Source organism: Miscanthus floridulus, chromosome 12 (genome assembly GCF_019320115.1).
Source record: "Miscanthus floridulus cultivar M001 chromosome 12, ASM1932011v1, whole genome shotgun sequence".
Classification (NCBI taxonomy): domain Eukaryota; kingdom Viridiplantae; phylum Streptophyta; class Magnoliopsida; order Poales; family Poaceae; genus Miscanthus; species Miscanthus floridulus.
Genome location: NC_089591.1, coordinates 79,256,944 through 79,274,496, shown reverse-complemented (window position 1 = coordinate 79,274,496; position 17,553 = coordinate 79,256,944). Strand labels below are relative to the sequence as shown.

The 17,553-nt window shown below is 45.5% G+C and overlaps 1 protein-coding gene across 2 annotated transcripts; it reads left to right on the top strand.

Moving 5' to 3' along the window:
- Positions 1 to 276: 276 nt before the first annotated feature.
- Positions 277 to 12,292, top strand: LOC136497860 (uncharacterized). Of its 2 annotated transcripts, none has more exons than XM_066493733.1 (14): positions 277 to 677; positions 1,124 to 1,166; positions 2,276 to 2,305; positions 2,389 to 2,481; positions 3,120 to 3,475; positions 3,555 to 3,704; positions 3,795 to 3,989; positions 4,490 to 4,564; positions 4,676 to 4,739; positions 4,810 to 5,082; positions 5,157 to 5,946; positions 6,030 to 6,086; positions 6,573 to 6,641; positions 11,906 to 12,292. In XM_066493733.1, exons 1-14 carry the CDS (start codon positions 324 to 326, stop codon positions 11,946 to 11,948), a joined length of 2,592 nt encoding a protein of 863 aa, XP_066349830.1. In that variant the 5' UTR covers positions 277 to 323; the 3' UTR covers positions 11,949 to 12,292. The 2 variants fall into 2 exon arrangements, with proteins under 2 accessions (XP_066349830.1, XP_066349829.1); XM_066493732.1 differs by having other exon boundaries at positions 2,039 to 2,305.
- The last annotated feature ends 5,261 nt before the right edge of the window (positions 12,293 to 17,553 follow it).

Sequence of the window (17,553 nt, the reverse complement as noted above, 5' to 3'; positions counted from 1 at the left end):
CAAGAATTTGTCGATCAATCAATATAGATAAGTATCGACTCTTGTGGTATCTGGGAACTGGAATGCGTGAAACAAGTCGTTCCTCGTTCGACGTCCACGTTTGCTACTGGGCCGGTTCCCAAGGTCACTACCAGCAGGCAAGCCCAAACCGTCTACAATGCAGGCCCACCTGAGCAAAAGCAAACCGACCCAGCTCAGGAGTCACCGAGTCTCCACTAAAAAAAAAGGAGTCACCGAGTCAGGACGGGGAAACGAGAAAAATCCACCTCCCCCCTCCCCCGCAGGCCCCAAGCCCCCGCCTCCGCCTCCGCCAGGAGGCCTCCATGGACGCGTACCAGCACCAGCGACGCTTCGCCGGCGCCGGCGACGCACCGACGCCGCCACCTCACCCCTCCCACACGAGCGCCCAGTGGTACCCGGCGCCCCCACCGCCGTACCATCTTCCCCACCCCGGACACCCCTACCCTCCGCAGCACCACCACCAGTGGGGCCCGCCCCCCGACCTGCAGCACCAGCACAATCCGCCGCCGCCGCCGCAGTCCTACGCGTACCAACCGCCACCCCCGCCCATGGCGATGCAGCAGCAGCCGCCCCCGCCGCCTGGGAACCCCTGGCCCTCTCACCATGGCGCCGGACAGCACCCGCCGCCTAGCTACCCTCCTCCGCCGTCTGGGCAGGTACGTTGGGTTTACGCTGTATGCGTTTAGAATGGCTGGCGATGCATTGACGTCCTTGTTGGGGGCAATATGTAGCTGGTTTTGCACTAGGGTTTGTGAGTAGGGAGAGTGGCTTTGGGTGTTAGGTTAATGGGAAGGGGGTTTCACTTCTAGTGCCCAGCACAATGGGCGTGTGGTTATTCGGATGTAAGCTTATTCTTCCGTTCAATTCGATCATTGTATGGCTTAATGGCTGGGCGCAGTTTGACATTGATATGATTGTACACAACGGTAGATGGAATGATTCTGCTATCAATCTTTCAATTTTCGGCGGTTTTACTGGTTACTATTGAGTATTGATCTGGATATCTACTTTTCTTCTTTGTGTGAGGTGACCTTCATTTGCTTGTTTGCTCTAAACTTTCATGGAACATGAAGTTCATTGCTGGGTGTTGCTTATTTTGCAGGCTTGGACTAATCACTCATGGGCTCAGAATCATGGATACCAAGGTTTGTCAATATTATATGAACCTCTGCTTCCTTCATATATAATTTTGCAGATCACGTTGAGTTGTTTATAACTATGACGTCATTGCTTGTATCTCTACTGAATTACTGATACACTATTGCTCAAAAAAATTACTGATACACTATGTTGCGGCATTTCTACTAAACATCCTATGCTAACACTTACGTATGTGGGCCTTTTTTTTTTTTGCTAAAGGTTATATTATACACGCATTTCAACCTTGTTTGTGAAAACACAAGTTCTCAATAGGTCTTGGCTACTGTATAACACATTACTGAAGCTGCAAATATATATCCATCTTGGCCATGTTAATACTGGTGTTGTTATTAAAGTTTAGTCTTAGTTGGAAATTTCTTTGCACCACTTGATTGGGGTGCTACCGCTATCTGTGATGTATTAGTGACTGTGCATGAGATGTTTCCTTTAAGCCTAATACATTTACTGTCATGTAATCCCCTTTCTGTAAAGATTCTCTTGAGAACTATTTGTTGATAAATCAATATTAAGCGATTGGTTTTGCATTTCCTTCACATCACTGTTATTTTCTTAGCACTTATGAGTGCTTTCTTACATAATCCGTTCTCTGTAATTTTTGGTGCGATACTTTGTTTTTATTAAAGTAAAACGTTTTCTTGTTTGTCAATGGACCAGTTGTTCAATTGGGGGCCGGCCTTGTCATTGAATCCATTTAGGCTACTTTCAATGAAATAAACTTTAAACATAGCATAAGATTTACTATAGTACAATCAACTTTAGAGAGACTTTTGAAGCAGAATAAATCTCTTTCGCCAATAAATCAATTGTTAGTTATGATGATAGTTTCTCTATTTCCTTAAAAATAAAAAAATGGAAGGTCATGGCAATGAGGAAGATTGGGCTACAAAGGCTAAGGCATGGGTTGCTGCTAAATCTGTTACGGGAAACCACCAGATTCAACAGCATGCCATATCCACAAGTAGAACTGAAGGTCATCATAATGGTTACCATGATCAGTATCAGCAACCAGCTGGTCTGCCAACAGAAGTTACAGAACCTTTGCACCCACCAGTACCTCAATCAAGTAATGATCATGTGCCGTTTCCAATGACAGGTCAACAGAGAGAAACGAACCATTTATTAGGTAAAGTATCTTATTGCCCTTGATCTATATATTTTACTTGTGGATGTGTAAGTTTCAGAACGGAGCTGAAGATTATATTGCAGATAGAGGTCCAATGGTGTCTCCAGCAAAGAACTTTGGTTCATTTCCGTCCACCTATGAGCAGGAGGTATCTTATAATTATTCTTCTGCTCAAGGTATGCCTTGCTTGGCAATTTAATTTGTTTGTGCAGCCTGAATCATAATAGGCTGGTCACTCTTGGGTATGTTGCCAGATTCAGTTGTGGAAAGACTTTAAATCTAGAGCATCATTTATTTTAGAATAGAAAGTCTGGTACACTTAACCTATCTCTGTGATACTTAGTTAACAGTACCTGTTGTGAGTACCCATTACGTCCCATTTGAAGCACTATTGGTTATATCTATTGTGTTTGCCTCTATCAAATAGAGGAGGAAGACACATATTAGTGGTTAAATGTATTGAGATGTTGACGAATCTCTTCATTACTGACTATAATTGGATATCAAGGATTCGATAGTTACTGGTGGTGGTAGATCATGCCAATTTTATGTACTGTCCTTAATGCTGAAAATAAGAAAAAAAGTCACTGGTGCAATATTATATTTCATTAATGGTGTTTTTTTGCTGTAAAATAAAGGGCAGAAATGTTCATTTCTTTAAATGATCACTTCTATACAATGTATTTGTGCATTCATCCTTTTCTGCTATATAGAGCTGAACTCATTTGTTTGTCTTACATAAACTACAATGCTCATGATGAGTAATATTTTTTGTAAAGAAAATTCTGACTTTGACTTTGCCATGTAATAATAGGTAATGAAAATAATATGCTTCAATATCCAAACTCTCAAGCACAGTCATTTCCATCCACCTCGTGTGTTCAAGGTGGATTCCCACAGGCTCCCCCTAGTATGCCTGTTGTTCCCTTGGCAGAACAGCCTCCTTTTGGGCATGAAAGGCTGCCAGTTGATCCAAGTGACCAACCTTTGGAATTTAACAGTAGGAAAGCTCCTGATTTGGCAGTACATACAAATGTCAATTCCAATATCCCAGCTGCTCCAACACTAGCATCTAATCATGATGTAGCTGCAACCTCTACACATTCATGGACGCCGTCTGCTACAGTAGGGTTCCTGCCTCGAGCTCCCGTGCCAGCACAAACAGCACAGGTTTGTAAGCCTGTTTGAATTACTGACCTATTCTGTTAAGTCCCCTAACATGAGTGATTCTACTCTTTTGAACCTACAGATGGATCCTTCTGTGCGTGCTGCACCGCTTTTTGGAGCAGCATCTAGTTCTAGTTATGTCCCACCTGCAGCATTTGGTGTTGGTAGTGTAACAGAAGTGTTCCCTACAGATCCAAACACTCCTTTTAGTGTTGCAGAAAAATCAAAGAAAGTATGCCTCCACCTTTTCCTGCCATGCGCTTCCTTTTCCGATTTTTTCAATTGTTTAACTTTGAATTTTTCCTGTTGCATTCTGTACCAGCGTCCAGTACCTAACTGGCTTCGGGAAGAACTTTTAAAGAAAAAATCGGCACCACTGAGTGCTTCGGCGCAATACTCAGAAAACTTAAATTCCTTGGAAGCTAATGATGCAGAACAAACGATAGGAAGACCTGACCAAAGTGACAGCAAAAGTAGTGATTCGGCTAAATCCACTGAAGACGATGAAGATGATGAGGTGCCATTTGCTATTTTAATTACAGTTCTTAACTCTCGCACTATTGATACTGTCTTTGTGTGTTGTGTACAAGATCAACCAAATAGCATCCTTCCAGTTTATATTCGAGGACATGAGGAGAGGTTGAATGGAAAAATTTTAATATCATACGTTAATAACAGTGATCTAGCTTGCTAGATAATATCAGCAGGTAGGACTAGAACTGGAGGCTAGCAGCTTTAAAAAAACTATTGAGGGCATGTAAGCTCTTGTTATACAGTAACTCATTTATGTCTTACAGAGATGCTGTGCCCGTATGGCCATATGCCAGTTATTGGAAAACCTATCATGAGCAACTGCACTGATTGAAACAAGAATCAACTTTACTATTTTCTTGCATTGCAGAATAAGTAGAACATATCGTTAAACAGCATGTTGACATTTTTTCCTGGACATTTTCAACTTGAGTATCAACATGGTCCTTATTTAGATTGTTGTGCTCATACTTAAATCGTTTGCAGGATGAAATTGAAGCAGCTCGAATGGCAGCGATCAACAAGGAAATTAAGCGTGTGTTGACTGAAGTCCTTTTGAAGGTTTTATTCTTTACTTGATCATCATGTTTACTGTTTACATTATTATATCTGTCCAAGAGGTGCAAGGTATTTCTAGTGTTCAGTTTCTTACCCTTTTTTCATCACTTGCAGGTTACTGATGATCTTTTTGATGAGATCGCAACAAAAGTTCTGAATGAAGATGACTCAGCTGAATGTGAGTGAATTTGAATGAATTATGAAAGTAAATAGACATTTTACTTTGCTGACTATTACCTCTGGTGCAGCCAATGAACCCACTGGTGTTTTTGGCTCAAAGGAGCCTGGTCTGGGAGGATCAAGAACCAAGACCTCGGCTAAAGTTGTTCTCCCTGCTAAGTCAACCAATAGCACTGATCATAAAGATAGTACTGGGTTAAGCTCCCCTAAAGGTGCTCTTCTCGGCCTGGCTAGTTATGATTCAGATGATGATGATGACGATGCTGACGCTGATGGCAAGGATAAGATACCAATATCAAATTTATCTTCTAACGCTAATGCTGGTGCTGTAAATACTGAAGGTAAAGCTGCAACCAAATACTCACGTTGTATTACTTTACAGAATTATTAACTTAGATGCATGATACAATTTTAGGTAATAAAAGCACTCTTGGTAAAAGAAATGGGAATCATAATGAACAGAATTCCTCACTTGGAAGTGCTCCATCAGGGGAAGATCATAAATCTAATAACCAAAACTTCCGAAGGAGTGCGAATGCAGAACCTGAACAAAAGCATATTCGTGATACAGGGAATGGAGAGTATCGTTTCACGGCCAAAAGTCATACTGAGCCAAAGGGTGCAGTTGACAGATTGGATGAGAAGGCACATAGGTATGCAGAGGTAGATATCCAAAACAGAAAAACCTCTTCTGGCAATAATGCTGAAAAGCACAATGATTTGGAAAGCAGTCACAGGCATTTAGAAAAGAGTAGCAAAGAAGACTTTGTTAATGAGGTGAAGACTTATCATACAAAAGAACTCGAATATTCTAGAGCAGAAAAATATAATAACGATGACAAATACAGCATGTATGGAAATATTGACAAAAGGAGTAGCTCCAAGGAGGGAAAAGGTTCTGGTAGGGCTGCAAAGCATGAATCTGATACAAGGGAGCTGCATTCCAGAGGTAACTCTAAGCATGATGGTGCAAAGGGAGATCAGAAGGATTTTCCGAAGGATAGAGAGAGAAACAGAGATACTACTGATAGAAGAGGGGGGAAAGGAAAAGATGAAAAGGACGACAGATCAAGGCAGATGACAAGTCATAACAGTAGAAGTTCACGGTCACGGTCACCGAGGGGGAGAAGTCGTACTAGAAAGGAGAACTCACATGTTCGAGGGAGTGTTTCAAGTGACGAGCCTTCTGATAGTGTGAAAAAGAGGTACCATCACTCATAACTATATTTCGCATGTATTAGTTTCACTCCTGTTCTTTTGAGCAGTTCATTACCATTTTCTGCTGCAGAAAGCATCATTCCCATAAAACCAGCATGTCACCTTCACCCCCAAAATCTAGAAACAGGTACCCTATTCTTGCCCTTTCTATATAATACTATGCTAGGAATTATTCTTGGATTGAGAGAATTTTGAATTTAGATAGCCCCAGTATTCATACAGATAAATATGTTTATGGTTGGCATAAGTTGTTCTAGTCAGCTAAATTTAAAGAATACGTCACTAGCTTTTTTATGCTTTATGAATAAAGCAATCCATACTAGATGTTCTTGTCTTCAGTTGTTCTACTCGTTAAAGAATGGGGTTCATGTTCATGTTACGGTGGTAACTGGTGGTAACACTAAATGCGGGTTTCTGCTATATGCTAATTTGAACCACACTGCTCTTCTTTATTGGATATGTGATGGCAAGTTGTTGAATCACATAGAAATTGTTTATTGTACACTTTGTGAATTTGATATGAGCGTGCAGGTATCTTCTGCGTGAAGAAACATCAGGTTCATATACCTCTTATCCTTACACTTACCCATTTAGTATTATGTTTCATCTCTAGACGAATTTCGCGGTCTCCACATAGCAAGCATTCTCACCGCAGGCATTCGCCTTATTCATCTGCTGACAGGTAAGAGATTAATCGGTTCTTCCTTCGCAATTATTATACTATTACTCGTGCTGATCCTTTTGTTAGTCGGTGTGTTATCGTCTCTAGTTGTGGTGGTAGTTTTCATTCATGAGGCTGATCCCTTGGTGATCTGTTATGACCGGCGTCTACTATAATAGGCGCAGGCCCATTAGTGGCTAGGGAGAGGACGCCGGCTATAGGGGCTAACAGCCCATATTATTATTATTAGCTATTTATGGTATTTATTCCTTAATTATAGGATCCTAGAGAGGATAAAGACTCTGTAAACAATTGAGATTGGAATTAAGCAGAAGCAACATAATTGTTGCCAGCTTCCCTTGGGAGCCCTAGCCGCACCTCCTCTTCCTTCTTGCGCTGTGATCACCACGGCGCCAACCCGCCGCCGCTTCCCTAAGCCTCGCCCTCGGCTCTTCCATCCCTACAACCTTCGCAGCAACTCCGGTAGGGCACCTAGTCCTATCAATCTGGTATCAGAGATGTCAGGCCCTCCTTCCACCTCCACCAGCCCACCGCCGCCGCCGCCAATCACCACTGCTGCGCAGCTGTTGCCATCCGTTTCGGTGGCCGCTTCGTCCTCTACAATGTCGATGGAGCAGATGACCGCGGCCATCCACGAGCTGTCCCGTTCCATGGCCGTGATGCAATCCTACCTCATCAGCTCGCAGCAGCCGCTGCCCTCCCTACCGCGCCCACCACCGCCGCCACCGCCGCCGCAATCGGCCATGGCCTCACTGCCGCCGGTTTTCCCTGCTGGGATGCCCCAGTCCAGCACCACAGGCGTGCCCATCCATCTACTGCGGATGCTGCCCTCCCTGTCGCCGATCCCATCTTATGCCCTAGCGCCTTTGAGCCATGTCTTTGGCCAGGGCCTTTGAGCGCCGCGCTGCTGCCATGACGCCGGCCACTCCTCAGCGTGGCGCCCGGCCTCCTCAGCGCCCGGGCATACCAGCAGCCCCGGGGGCGACCACAACTCAAGCACCAGCGGGCACTGCAGCCCCCGCTCGTCCTTTCCGCCACTTGTCCCCAACGGAGCAATTGGAGCGCCACCGCCAAGGTCTCTGCTACAATTGTGATGAGCCCTATGTGCGCGGTCATGTGTGCCAGCGCCTATTCTACCTCGAAGCGGCGGATTACCTCGACGATGACATACCAGCGGAGGTAGCCGTTGTGGCTGCTTTTCCGGAGGAGGCTGCTGTGCGCCTGCACCAGCAACGGGGCAGGAACCTGCAGCTCAGCCTCAGGTGTCCCTCTACGCCATTGCCGGCATCCGGACCGAGAATGCTATGCTCCTTCCAGTCTCCGTACATGGCCACCGGCTTGTAGCACTCCTCGACTCCGGCTCGACGCACAACTTCATCAACGCTGATCTCCCGTGCCGTCTACACCTCTCTACAGCACCGCACCCTACCATGCGGGTACTGGTGGCGAACGGCGATCGTGTGCCTTGCGAAGGCGTCGCCCGGGATGTGGCCTTGGCCATTGGTACAAAGGAGTTCACCATCAGCTGCTATGGCATCAGCCTGGGTGATTTTGATCTTATTCTTGGCGTCGAGTTCCTACGTAACTTGGGTCCTATCCTCTGGGATTTCGAGGATTTGTGCATGGCTTTCACACGGGGCGCCCGACGCATTCTATGGAAGGGCCTGGGGCCCCCCCGCGACAACATCCGGGAACGGCAGCGCGGGCGATCGTCGTTGCCCCCTCCTAGCCACTATTGGACCGGCTCCCGGTGCAGTTTGAGCCGGTCTTCGCCGAGCCACAGGGGCTCCCTCCGATGCGGCCGTATGATCACCGCATCCACCTGCTGCCGGGTACAGCTCCGGTCGCCGTTCGCCCCTATCGCTACCCCCAGCTGTAGAAGGACGAGTTGGAGCGTCAGTGCGCTGCTATGCTCGCCCAAGGCATCATCCGGCTGAGCACGTCCCCGTTCTCCGCCCCCGTGCTGCTGGTGTGCAAGGCGGACAACTCCTGGCGCTTTTGCATCGACTACCGGGCCCTCAACGCCAAGACGTCCAAGGACAAATTCCCGATTCCGGTCGTCGATGAGCTTCTCGACGAGCTTCACGGGGCTCGCTTCTTCACCAAGCTCGATTTGCGCTCGGGCTACCACCAAGTGCGGATGCACCCCGACGACATCGCCAAGACAACATTCCACACTCACCATGGCCATTTTGAGTTCCTGGTCATGCCGTTCGGCCTTTCCAACGCACCGGCGACTTTCCAGGCTTTGATGAACGACGTGCTCCGCCCCTTTTTGCGCAGGTTCGTGCTTGTGTTTTTCGACGACATACTCATATATAGCGCCTCCTGGGCCGAACACCTGCAGCACCTCAGCATCGTCCTCAACACACTTCGGGCGCACCGGCTCCACTCAAGCGCTCCAAGTGTTCTTTTGGGGCGTCGTCGGTGGCCTACCTTGGCCACGTGATATCAGCAAGCGGCGTTGCTATGGACGCCGACAAGGTGGCTGCGGTCGCCTCGTGGCCGGCCCCTCGCTCCGCCCGTGGGCTGCGGGTCTTCTTGGGCCTCGCCGGCTACTACAGGAAGTTCATCCGCGACTTCGGCCTCATCGCTGCGCCACTGACGTGCCTCCTGCGGAAGGATGCATTTGCATGGGACGACGAGGCGGACGCGGCGTTTCAGGCACTCAAGGGTGCCATGCCCGACTTCGACAAGCAGTTTGTGGTGGACTGTGACGCGTCAGGCGCGGGGTTCGACGTTGTTCTCCACCAAGACACCGGACCCCTCGCTTTCTTCAGCCGACCCTTCGCTGCTCGCCATCTCAAGCTCGCCGCCTACGAACGCTTGCTGATTGGGCTGGTTCAGGCTGTACGTCACTGGCGACCATACCTATGGGGGCGTCATTTTCTTGTTCGTACATATCACTACAGCCTCAAGTTTCTGCTGGACCAACGCCTCTCAATTGTACCTCAACACCAGTGGATCAGCAAGTTGTTTGGCTTTGATTTTGCTGATCGTGGCGGATGCCCTGTCCCGCCGCGGCATGGAGGAGGGTCCAGCTACTGTCCCTGCTGCTCATGCCCTCTCCGGGCCGACGTTCGCCCTCTTTGATGACATTCGCCGGGCTACAACAGCAGCTGCGGACGCCCAGCAGCTCCTCCAGCGCTTGCAAGCTGGTGAGTTGTCGGCACCGTGGCACTTCGACGACGGTCTCCTTCTCCACGGGTCCCGCATCTTCATCCCGGACCATGACGACCTGCGCCACCAAGTCCTCTTGGCTCATTCGGCGGGCCATGAGGGGGTCCATAAGACTCTATACTGCTTGCGCGCCGACTTCTACATTCTGGGAGACCGCGCCCTTGTCCAGGATTGGGTGCCGGCGTGCAGCACGTGCCAGCGGAACAAGACGGAGTCGCTACAGCCCGTCGGCCTGCTGCAGCCCCTCGAAGTACCATCCCAGGTGTGGGCGGATATCTCCATGGACTTCATCGAGGGGCTGCCCAAGGTCAGCGGCAAATCCGTCATTCTCACAGTGGTCGACCACTTCTCCAAGTATGCGTATTTCATCGCCCTTGGTCACCCCTACACCGCCGCCTCCGTCGCCCGTGCTTTCTTCGACGGCATCGTTCGACTGCATGGTTTCCCTTCTTCCATCGTCAGCGACAGGGACCTCGTGTTCACCGGTCACGTGGCGCGACCTCTTCAAGATGGCAGGCGTCACCTTGCGCATGAGCACGACCTTCCACCCTCAGACGGACAGCCAGTCGGAGGTGGTCAACAAGGTGATTGCGATGTATTTACGTTGTGTTACAGGTGATCGGCCGCGGGCGTGGGTGGACTGGTTGCCTTGGGCGGAGTATTGCTACAACACCTCCTTTCATACCGCCCTGCGTGCCACCCCGTTCGAAGTGGTCTACGGCCGACCGCCCCCGCCGATACTACCATACCAGCTGGGGTCGGCGCGGACTGACACGGCCGATGCCTTACTCCGCAACCGAGATGAAGTGCTGGCTGTGGTCCGGCAGCGCCTCCTTCAGGCGCAACAACTGTCTAAGTACTACGACGCTGGCCACCGCGACCTGGAGTTTGCTGTGGGCGATTGGGTTTGGTTGCGCCGGCTTCATCGGACCACGCGGTCCTTGGAGTTTGCTATAGGGGCTAACAACCCATATTATTATTATTGGCTATTTATGGTATTTATTCCTTAATTATAGGATCCTAGAGAAGATAAAGACTCCGTAAACAATTGAGATTGGAATTAAGCAGAAGCAACATAATTGTTGCCGGCTTCCCTTGGGAGCCCTAGCCGCACCTCCTCTTCCTCGCGCTGTGATCACCACGGCGCCAACCCGCCGCCGCTTCCCTAAGCCTCGCCCTCCGCTCTTCCATCCCTACAACCTTCGCAGCAACTCCGGTAGGGCACCTAGTCCTGTCATGATCACTCTCATGGACGCGTTGTTTTGTCTGGGCTTTCGTTACACTGCTGAACTCTGTAATTTCGTTATTTGATAATGAAATTCGGTTTCGACCGTTCTGGAAAAAAACTATTACTCATGCTGATGGTTCATCATGAAATTAATATTTGCTTTCAGATTTAGGATGGAAATTAGATTAGCTATCAATCTTGCTATGGGCCTGTTTGTTTCCACAATGCGGCTGAGCGAACGCGGCTCGGCGGCCGCGTTTTGGAAAATCGCGGGCCGCAGTTCATTTTTTCAAACTCCACGCCGCGGGGCGTTTGGTGGGATTATCCCGCTTATCTCGCTGAACTCCGTCGCGAACGCAGGAAAACGCCGGAACAAACAGGCCCTATGGCTGATTATGGGAAATTAGATTAGCAGCAAACAAAAACAAGTAATAAGGAATTTAAGAATAAAATCGAGTCTTAGGTATCTTGACAGCGCATTTCTGAAAACATTCTTCCGATCTTACTAGGAACCTTGTTTATGAAATGTGATATTTTATAGTTCTCCCAGAAAACTCTCGTGTCATCTTGAGAAATCAAAGACATTTTCTGCACAATTTCTCCTGGGTAAGGTCAAAATTGCACATCGTAAATTTGTAGCCTGCAGGAAAGTTTTCAGTTTAGTTGTTTTTAGATTCGTCTGTACTTATCTTGGACTCTTGGGTATTCTGGACGGAAACTGCTGATTTCTTCAAATCTGGGATCTTCAATTGTCTGCACCAGCTGATTCCTTTAAATCTGGAATCCTCTATTTGTTGGCCCACTTGTACAGTAATTGCGTGATTTACACTTGCTGAACTGTGTCTAATCATTGCAGGAAGAGGCGGTCGAGATCGAGAACTCCGGTCAAAAGGAGATAGAAGACATGGACCTTATGCCTAGGCATTCCTCTGAAACAACCGAAGACATATTTGCGGTACTGCTGCAGGGGCGGTTCCAGTAAAGGGACATGGGTTTACACATGTACACCCAATAATTTTTCACTCCCCCTGCGCTTCAGATGCCTGAAAAAGAGTGGGATTAACGGTCAGTCACGTTCCACGTGCGGTAGCGGAGACGCCGATCGGCCTCTGCATGGAATATGGAATATGGAATATGGATTATCTGTTGCAAAAATTTGTGATTTGTTAATTATTTTTTTATCATAACATACAAAATTTTTGTTCTTGTCTGACTATAAAAATAAATAATTGTAAATTGTTAATTGTATGTGTGCCAACACAAATCATAATTTGTAGGCTTGTGATTTTGTCTAATAGGCTTTTTATTCTCAGATCCAGAAATTACAACAAACTAAAGCTGCAATTGTAACATAAGATATGCAATAGCCGTCACCTGAAAAAAGCTAAAATTCAGGCACATGAATTTTAGCAAGTCCCAATTTTTTTTTGCAAAAACTTCGAAGTTTTGGTGCTAAATAGCTTGTCAAATAGCTAAATAGCTTTAGGTTAGGGTTTTGGTGCTCAACTTCGCACAGTACATTGTAAATAAGTAAATGGAACCTTTTATATTTTATTAAGGTTAAATATTTTCCTATTGAAGCTAGAAGATAATTCCTTTGCCTAGTTTTTTTTTTCTTTTCAGTTCTCATAAGTCCTTATACTAGCCTCAATACTTGACCGACTGTGTCACAGTGCTCAGGTAAAGTGGCAGTGGTTGAAAGCGAGCAGAAACGTCAGTGTTTTCTGTGTGTTACGATAGCAGTGGTGAAAGAAAATCCAATTCAAATATCTCAACGTAAAAGGAAAATCGTTTCAATTTGAAAAGAAAGACTCCGGCTAGCTATATGAGATCGAACTTCTTCCATCACTCTATCTACGATATTCATTGCACCATGATTGAAGGCCTACGCATCTTCTTTCAGGTATTTCTTATTAGTTGACATAAATTATAGACCCCATGGGGACGTCATCTAGACCAAAAGGGAAACTAAACCTCGATTTTCCCATGCCTACACGTGAAAAGTTATGAGACTACCTCACAAAAAAAGGCAAAGAAAAGAAGGCATACCCCATTACAATAAAACAATGCATACCTTGTAAACAACTACTGAAGTTCCTTGCCTCTCAAAAATACTTTAACACATTTCTCTTCCTACTGTACCAAGCTAGCTAAAACACCAAGCTCCTGCTTCATTCAAAGTTCTAGTCCTGTCTCCTGATATCTCGCCCGCTATTTCTATCTCTGCTAAACCTAGTCACTTGGCTAGCTATACTTCTATAGGAACTATCTAAACCTTTTATATTTTATTAAGGTTGAATATTTTCCTATTAAAGCTAGAAGCCATTTTCACAAGAACATATACCAATTTCACAAACCAATAAGCTATAACAACATTTTTTTCTAAAATAAAAACAATTTTCTCTTTGAGAAAAATTCCTAAGTGAATATTGCATATTTTTGTGCTAAACATGGAACAATAGCTCCCGGGAACCAAGAACATTGCTATTCCTCAATAAAAAAATGGTATGGACTCGTTAAAAATTTGTTTTCCATGCTCCAGCAAGAACTAAATAAAACACATGGAACAATATCCCATGAAAAAATTGAGTCTTCCTAGCACTCCCTTTCCATTCTACAATTTACTTTCTAAGGATTTTTATGCTGTAAGAGGGTCAAAGACTAGGTTGCAAAATACTTTTGTATGTTAGAATAGTCACACTTCATCAACTTTAAACGAATTTGGCTAAGTGAGTGTTTATGATCCGCAAGACACAAAGAAAGTAGAGGCCCATATTGGCATTAAGTCCATAGGAAAACTCCAATAAAAAACAAAGGTATACAAGTTAAAAATACATACGTCGTTATGAGGCAAGAGCAAAAGAAGGCTTGACATGACAGAATATGAATAGATATAGTCTAACCATAAAAACAATCATGCATTCAGAAAAGTATTGTACAAATAACAATAATGCATAATTAATAAACTAAGAATGTTGTCACTCTTACATGACACTAGTTGTCCTTTATGGAACAAATGATTTTTCTACAGCTAGAACATTTTTTATTTACTCCTTTGTAGTAGAATATTTTTTAGGGGTTAGAAACAACTAAATATTCTAGAGTGAAAAAACAATGCTTTATTAAGATAAGAGGAAAGAAATATTCTCATAGTAGAAAAAATGTTAGAGGGTGTGACCCATTTGCCTTCCTAGTATCTTATGAAATAGGAGAATTCTAGATAAATGGTGAGTATGCATAAGACATAATTATCATACTTCAGACAATAGAATACCCTATATCTAGATATTTTGCATGATAAATGTTTAGGAATAGATAAACGCGAACGGAATTCCATATGGAATACTCTAGATCAAGATATTTTGTATAATGAGAAATATCCCGGGAATAGATAAACACGAGAGACATTCTAAAATGTAGAAAATTGTAGAAGGTTGCCACCATAAAGCCATATATATATATATATATATATATATATATATATATATATATATATGTATGTATGTATGTATGTATGTATGTATGTATGTATAGATTTGAGTGTTCATTCCATACGTACCAAGTCACCAAGTGAGTTATCAAAAGTTATGAAAGTATCCATCGCATATTTAGTATGAAAATACTTCATAGGTGTTTAGAGTTTATAAGTGTGAATGAGTCTTATTTAGTAGATGCTAAAAGTTTATTTATAATTATTTAGACATGATTATGAATAAAATAAAAGGTAACGATATTTTGCACACTTTCTTGATTATGTTAATGTATATTGATGTAGGCTAATTTGTTTAAGGAGATGAAAATTGATGATTTAAGACATTTTCTAAAGATAAATGGAAAAGATGCAAAAGGAAAGAAGACGGAACTTATTAAAAGAGCAAGTCAAGTCAAGAAATTGAATTAGAGAAACTTAAGCAAGTTGAACTTCAGAAGTTATGCAAAGCAAACAATATTTCTCAAAACAAGGATACAAATGCGGAGATGATAAAAAAAATGATAACTTATAGGCAGAAACGGCTGAGGTTTGATGATCGCCAAGATGATGATGCACCAAACCCTTAAGAAGATGAAGAGTTTTGTCAAGATGATCGACAAGTGATCTGTCCTCTTTGCAGTTTTTATTCTGTGCATAACCAATGTTGGTCCTTTTGAATGGAACTGTAATGAAGTCGTTACTCTTATTTTGCTTGTTCTGGAAGTTTGGCCTCCTGGACTCTTCTAAACTCTACTATTCCTCTAGCTCTGAGACAGAGTGTAGGTCTGCTAGATGTCTGTTACTTTCTACTCCATTCGTTCTAAATTATAAGTCGTTTTGACTTTTTAGGTATATCTATTTTGCTATGCATCTAGATAAATAATGTCTAGATACAGAGCAAAAAATGAATGAACCAAAAAAATCAAAGCGATTTATAATTTAGAACGGAGGGAGTAGCTCTCTTCTGGAACGGAGGGAGTAGCTCTCTTCTGGTCTATCTGCTTACCAAACTCGTATTTCCGTTTTCTCTATAAATGGAAATGGGGTTCGGCCTCATGTTGAAAAAAAAGCAACCTGTGTATTATGTGCTTAATCACCATAACTTGTCAATTAGTAAAATCGAAGTGCACTTTATTGTCCTGACCGGACAGTATGCTCTATTCTGCAGTTAATCTGGTCACCACTTACAATTTACAATTGGGATTCAAGGTCAATGATTTCAAACTTTCCTGATCCCATTCTGAACCAGTAACTGGCCACATTATGGTGTATTTCACCTTCACTCTTTACTATGTATGTAGATAGCCTATATCTAGGCGCATAGCAAAAGCTATGTATATGAAAATGTCAAAATGACCTATAGTTTACGACGGAATGAGTAGTTTCTAGCTGTATTTGGTGCTTTCATGCTTTTTTAACATTCATTGTTTCTGTTTATTCAGATATCCTGCATAACTTTCCACAGAGGACTCCTTCAGGGTTCAGCACTCTTCAACCACAGCAGCAGCAAACTGAGGAGCAGTAGGCCATTCCCTGAGTTTTACAACATTTGTCGATTTTACTGGGAGTTGCAATTCCACCATGTGTCACATTGTTTGTCCACTCTTTCAGCCTGTTTGCTTGTTGGTTTCAGCCAGGGCTTATCAGTCAGCCAGTAGTGTTTTCCTCTTACAACAAATCAGCACCAGCCGGGCTTATCAGCCCAGAAACCAACCAGCGAACAGGCTCTTTACCCCTTTAATGCTGTGAAAAAAAAGGTTAAGTAGCTGTAGGATGTTATAATAGGTGTGTGTGGTAGCTCTTTGAGTTAGTGTTTCCTTTTGCCCATTTATATGGTCATCATTGACATATTGTGGAATGAAGAGCCAGACTTACAGGATTGGCCACTAAAAACGGTCCGAGTTAGGTGCCCGTCACTTATGCTTGCTTCAGTTATCTTTGAGAAAGATACTCTGAAAGAATTAGAGCCTGCATACACCTGTTACCATCTATCAGCTCCTATTGTGCTTTGTGGTATGAAAATGCAGTTGCCCCTCTCCTTTTTTTCCTTTGGATGACATGTATCTTATCCTCTGTAATTTACCACCGGTCTCTCCTTAGACGGTCTCCAATAGAGTTGGCAAACAGCGACGCAAACGCAAAATGCGTCCTCCATAGTGTTTTAGCTGAAAGAAACACGCTCCAACAGAAGACGCATACAGGACACCCATTTTGCGTAGCGGATGAACCAGAACGCAAAAACGCGTCGCCTCTCTCCGCGACGCAAATCTGGGTGAAGCGGTCGGCGCCGGGGTCCTCCTACCTCTCCCTCTCCCTCCTCTTCTCCCACCCCCACTCCCACTCCCGCCAGCCATCCGCCCGGGCGCGCGGCGCTAATTCCCACCTCCGCCTAGAGGTCAGAGCGGAGGGAGGAGAGGAGGAGCGAGTCGAGGAGGCCAGCCGGAGCGGAGGGAGGAAGTCGGAGCAGCCCGCGGACGATGACAGCGAGGCGGGACCGCGGCGCCGGCGGGCCTGCGGACGGGGGCGCTCGGCCAGGCGGCACCGCGGACGGGGGCGCTTGGCCAGGCGGGCCTGCGGACGGAGTCGCTGGCGACCTCGATGCTCGGCGGCTCGACGGGGAGGGAGGCGGGATCTGCTCGGCGGGGAGGGAGGCACTCCCATCGTCGCTGGGAGATGGCGCGTCCTCGGTCCCCATCGGGGGCCGCGCCGCCGCCATCGGTGACGAAGGGGACGTGCCTGTGTGCGAGAGGAGGAAGGGAAGAGGCGGCGGGGCTCGCGAGAGGAGGAAGGGAAGAGGATGCTCTGTTGCGTCCGCTGTTGGAGAAGGGAGGTTATGGGTCACGGACTCTTTTACTGTGCGCAACGCAAACCGACGAATGCGTCTTGTGATTGGGTTGGGTCTGTTGGAGACGGTCTTAGGAAGCCACTGGTGCTGATATCCTCTATCCTCACTTACGGAGAATTCTCTTTGTAGCTTCACTGTGCTGGGCTGCTGTATAATTGGCACACTGATTAGATCAAGCCCACACCAT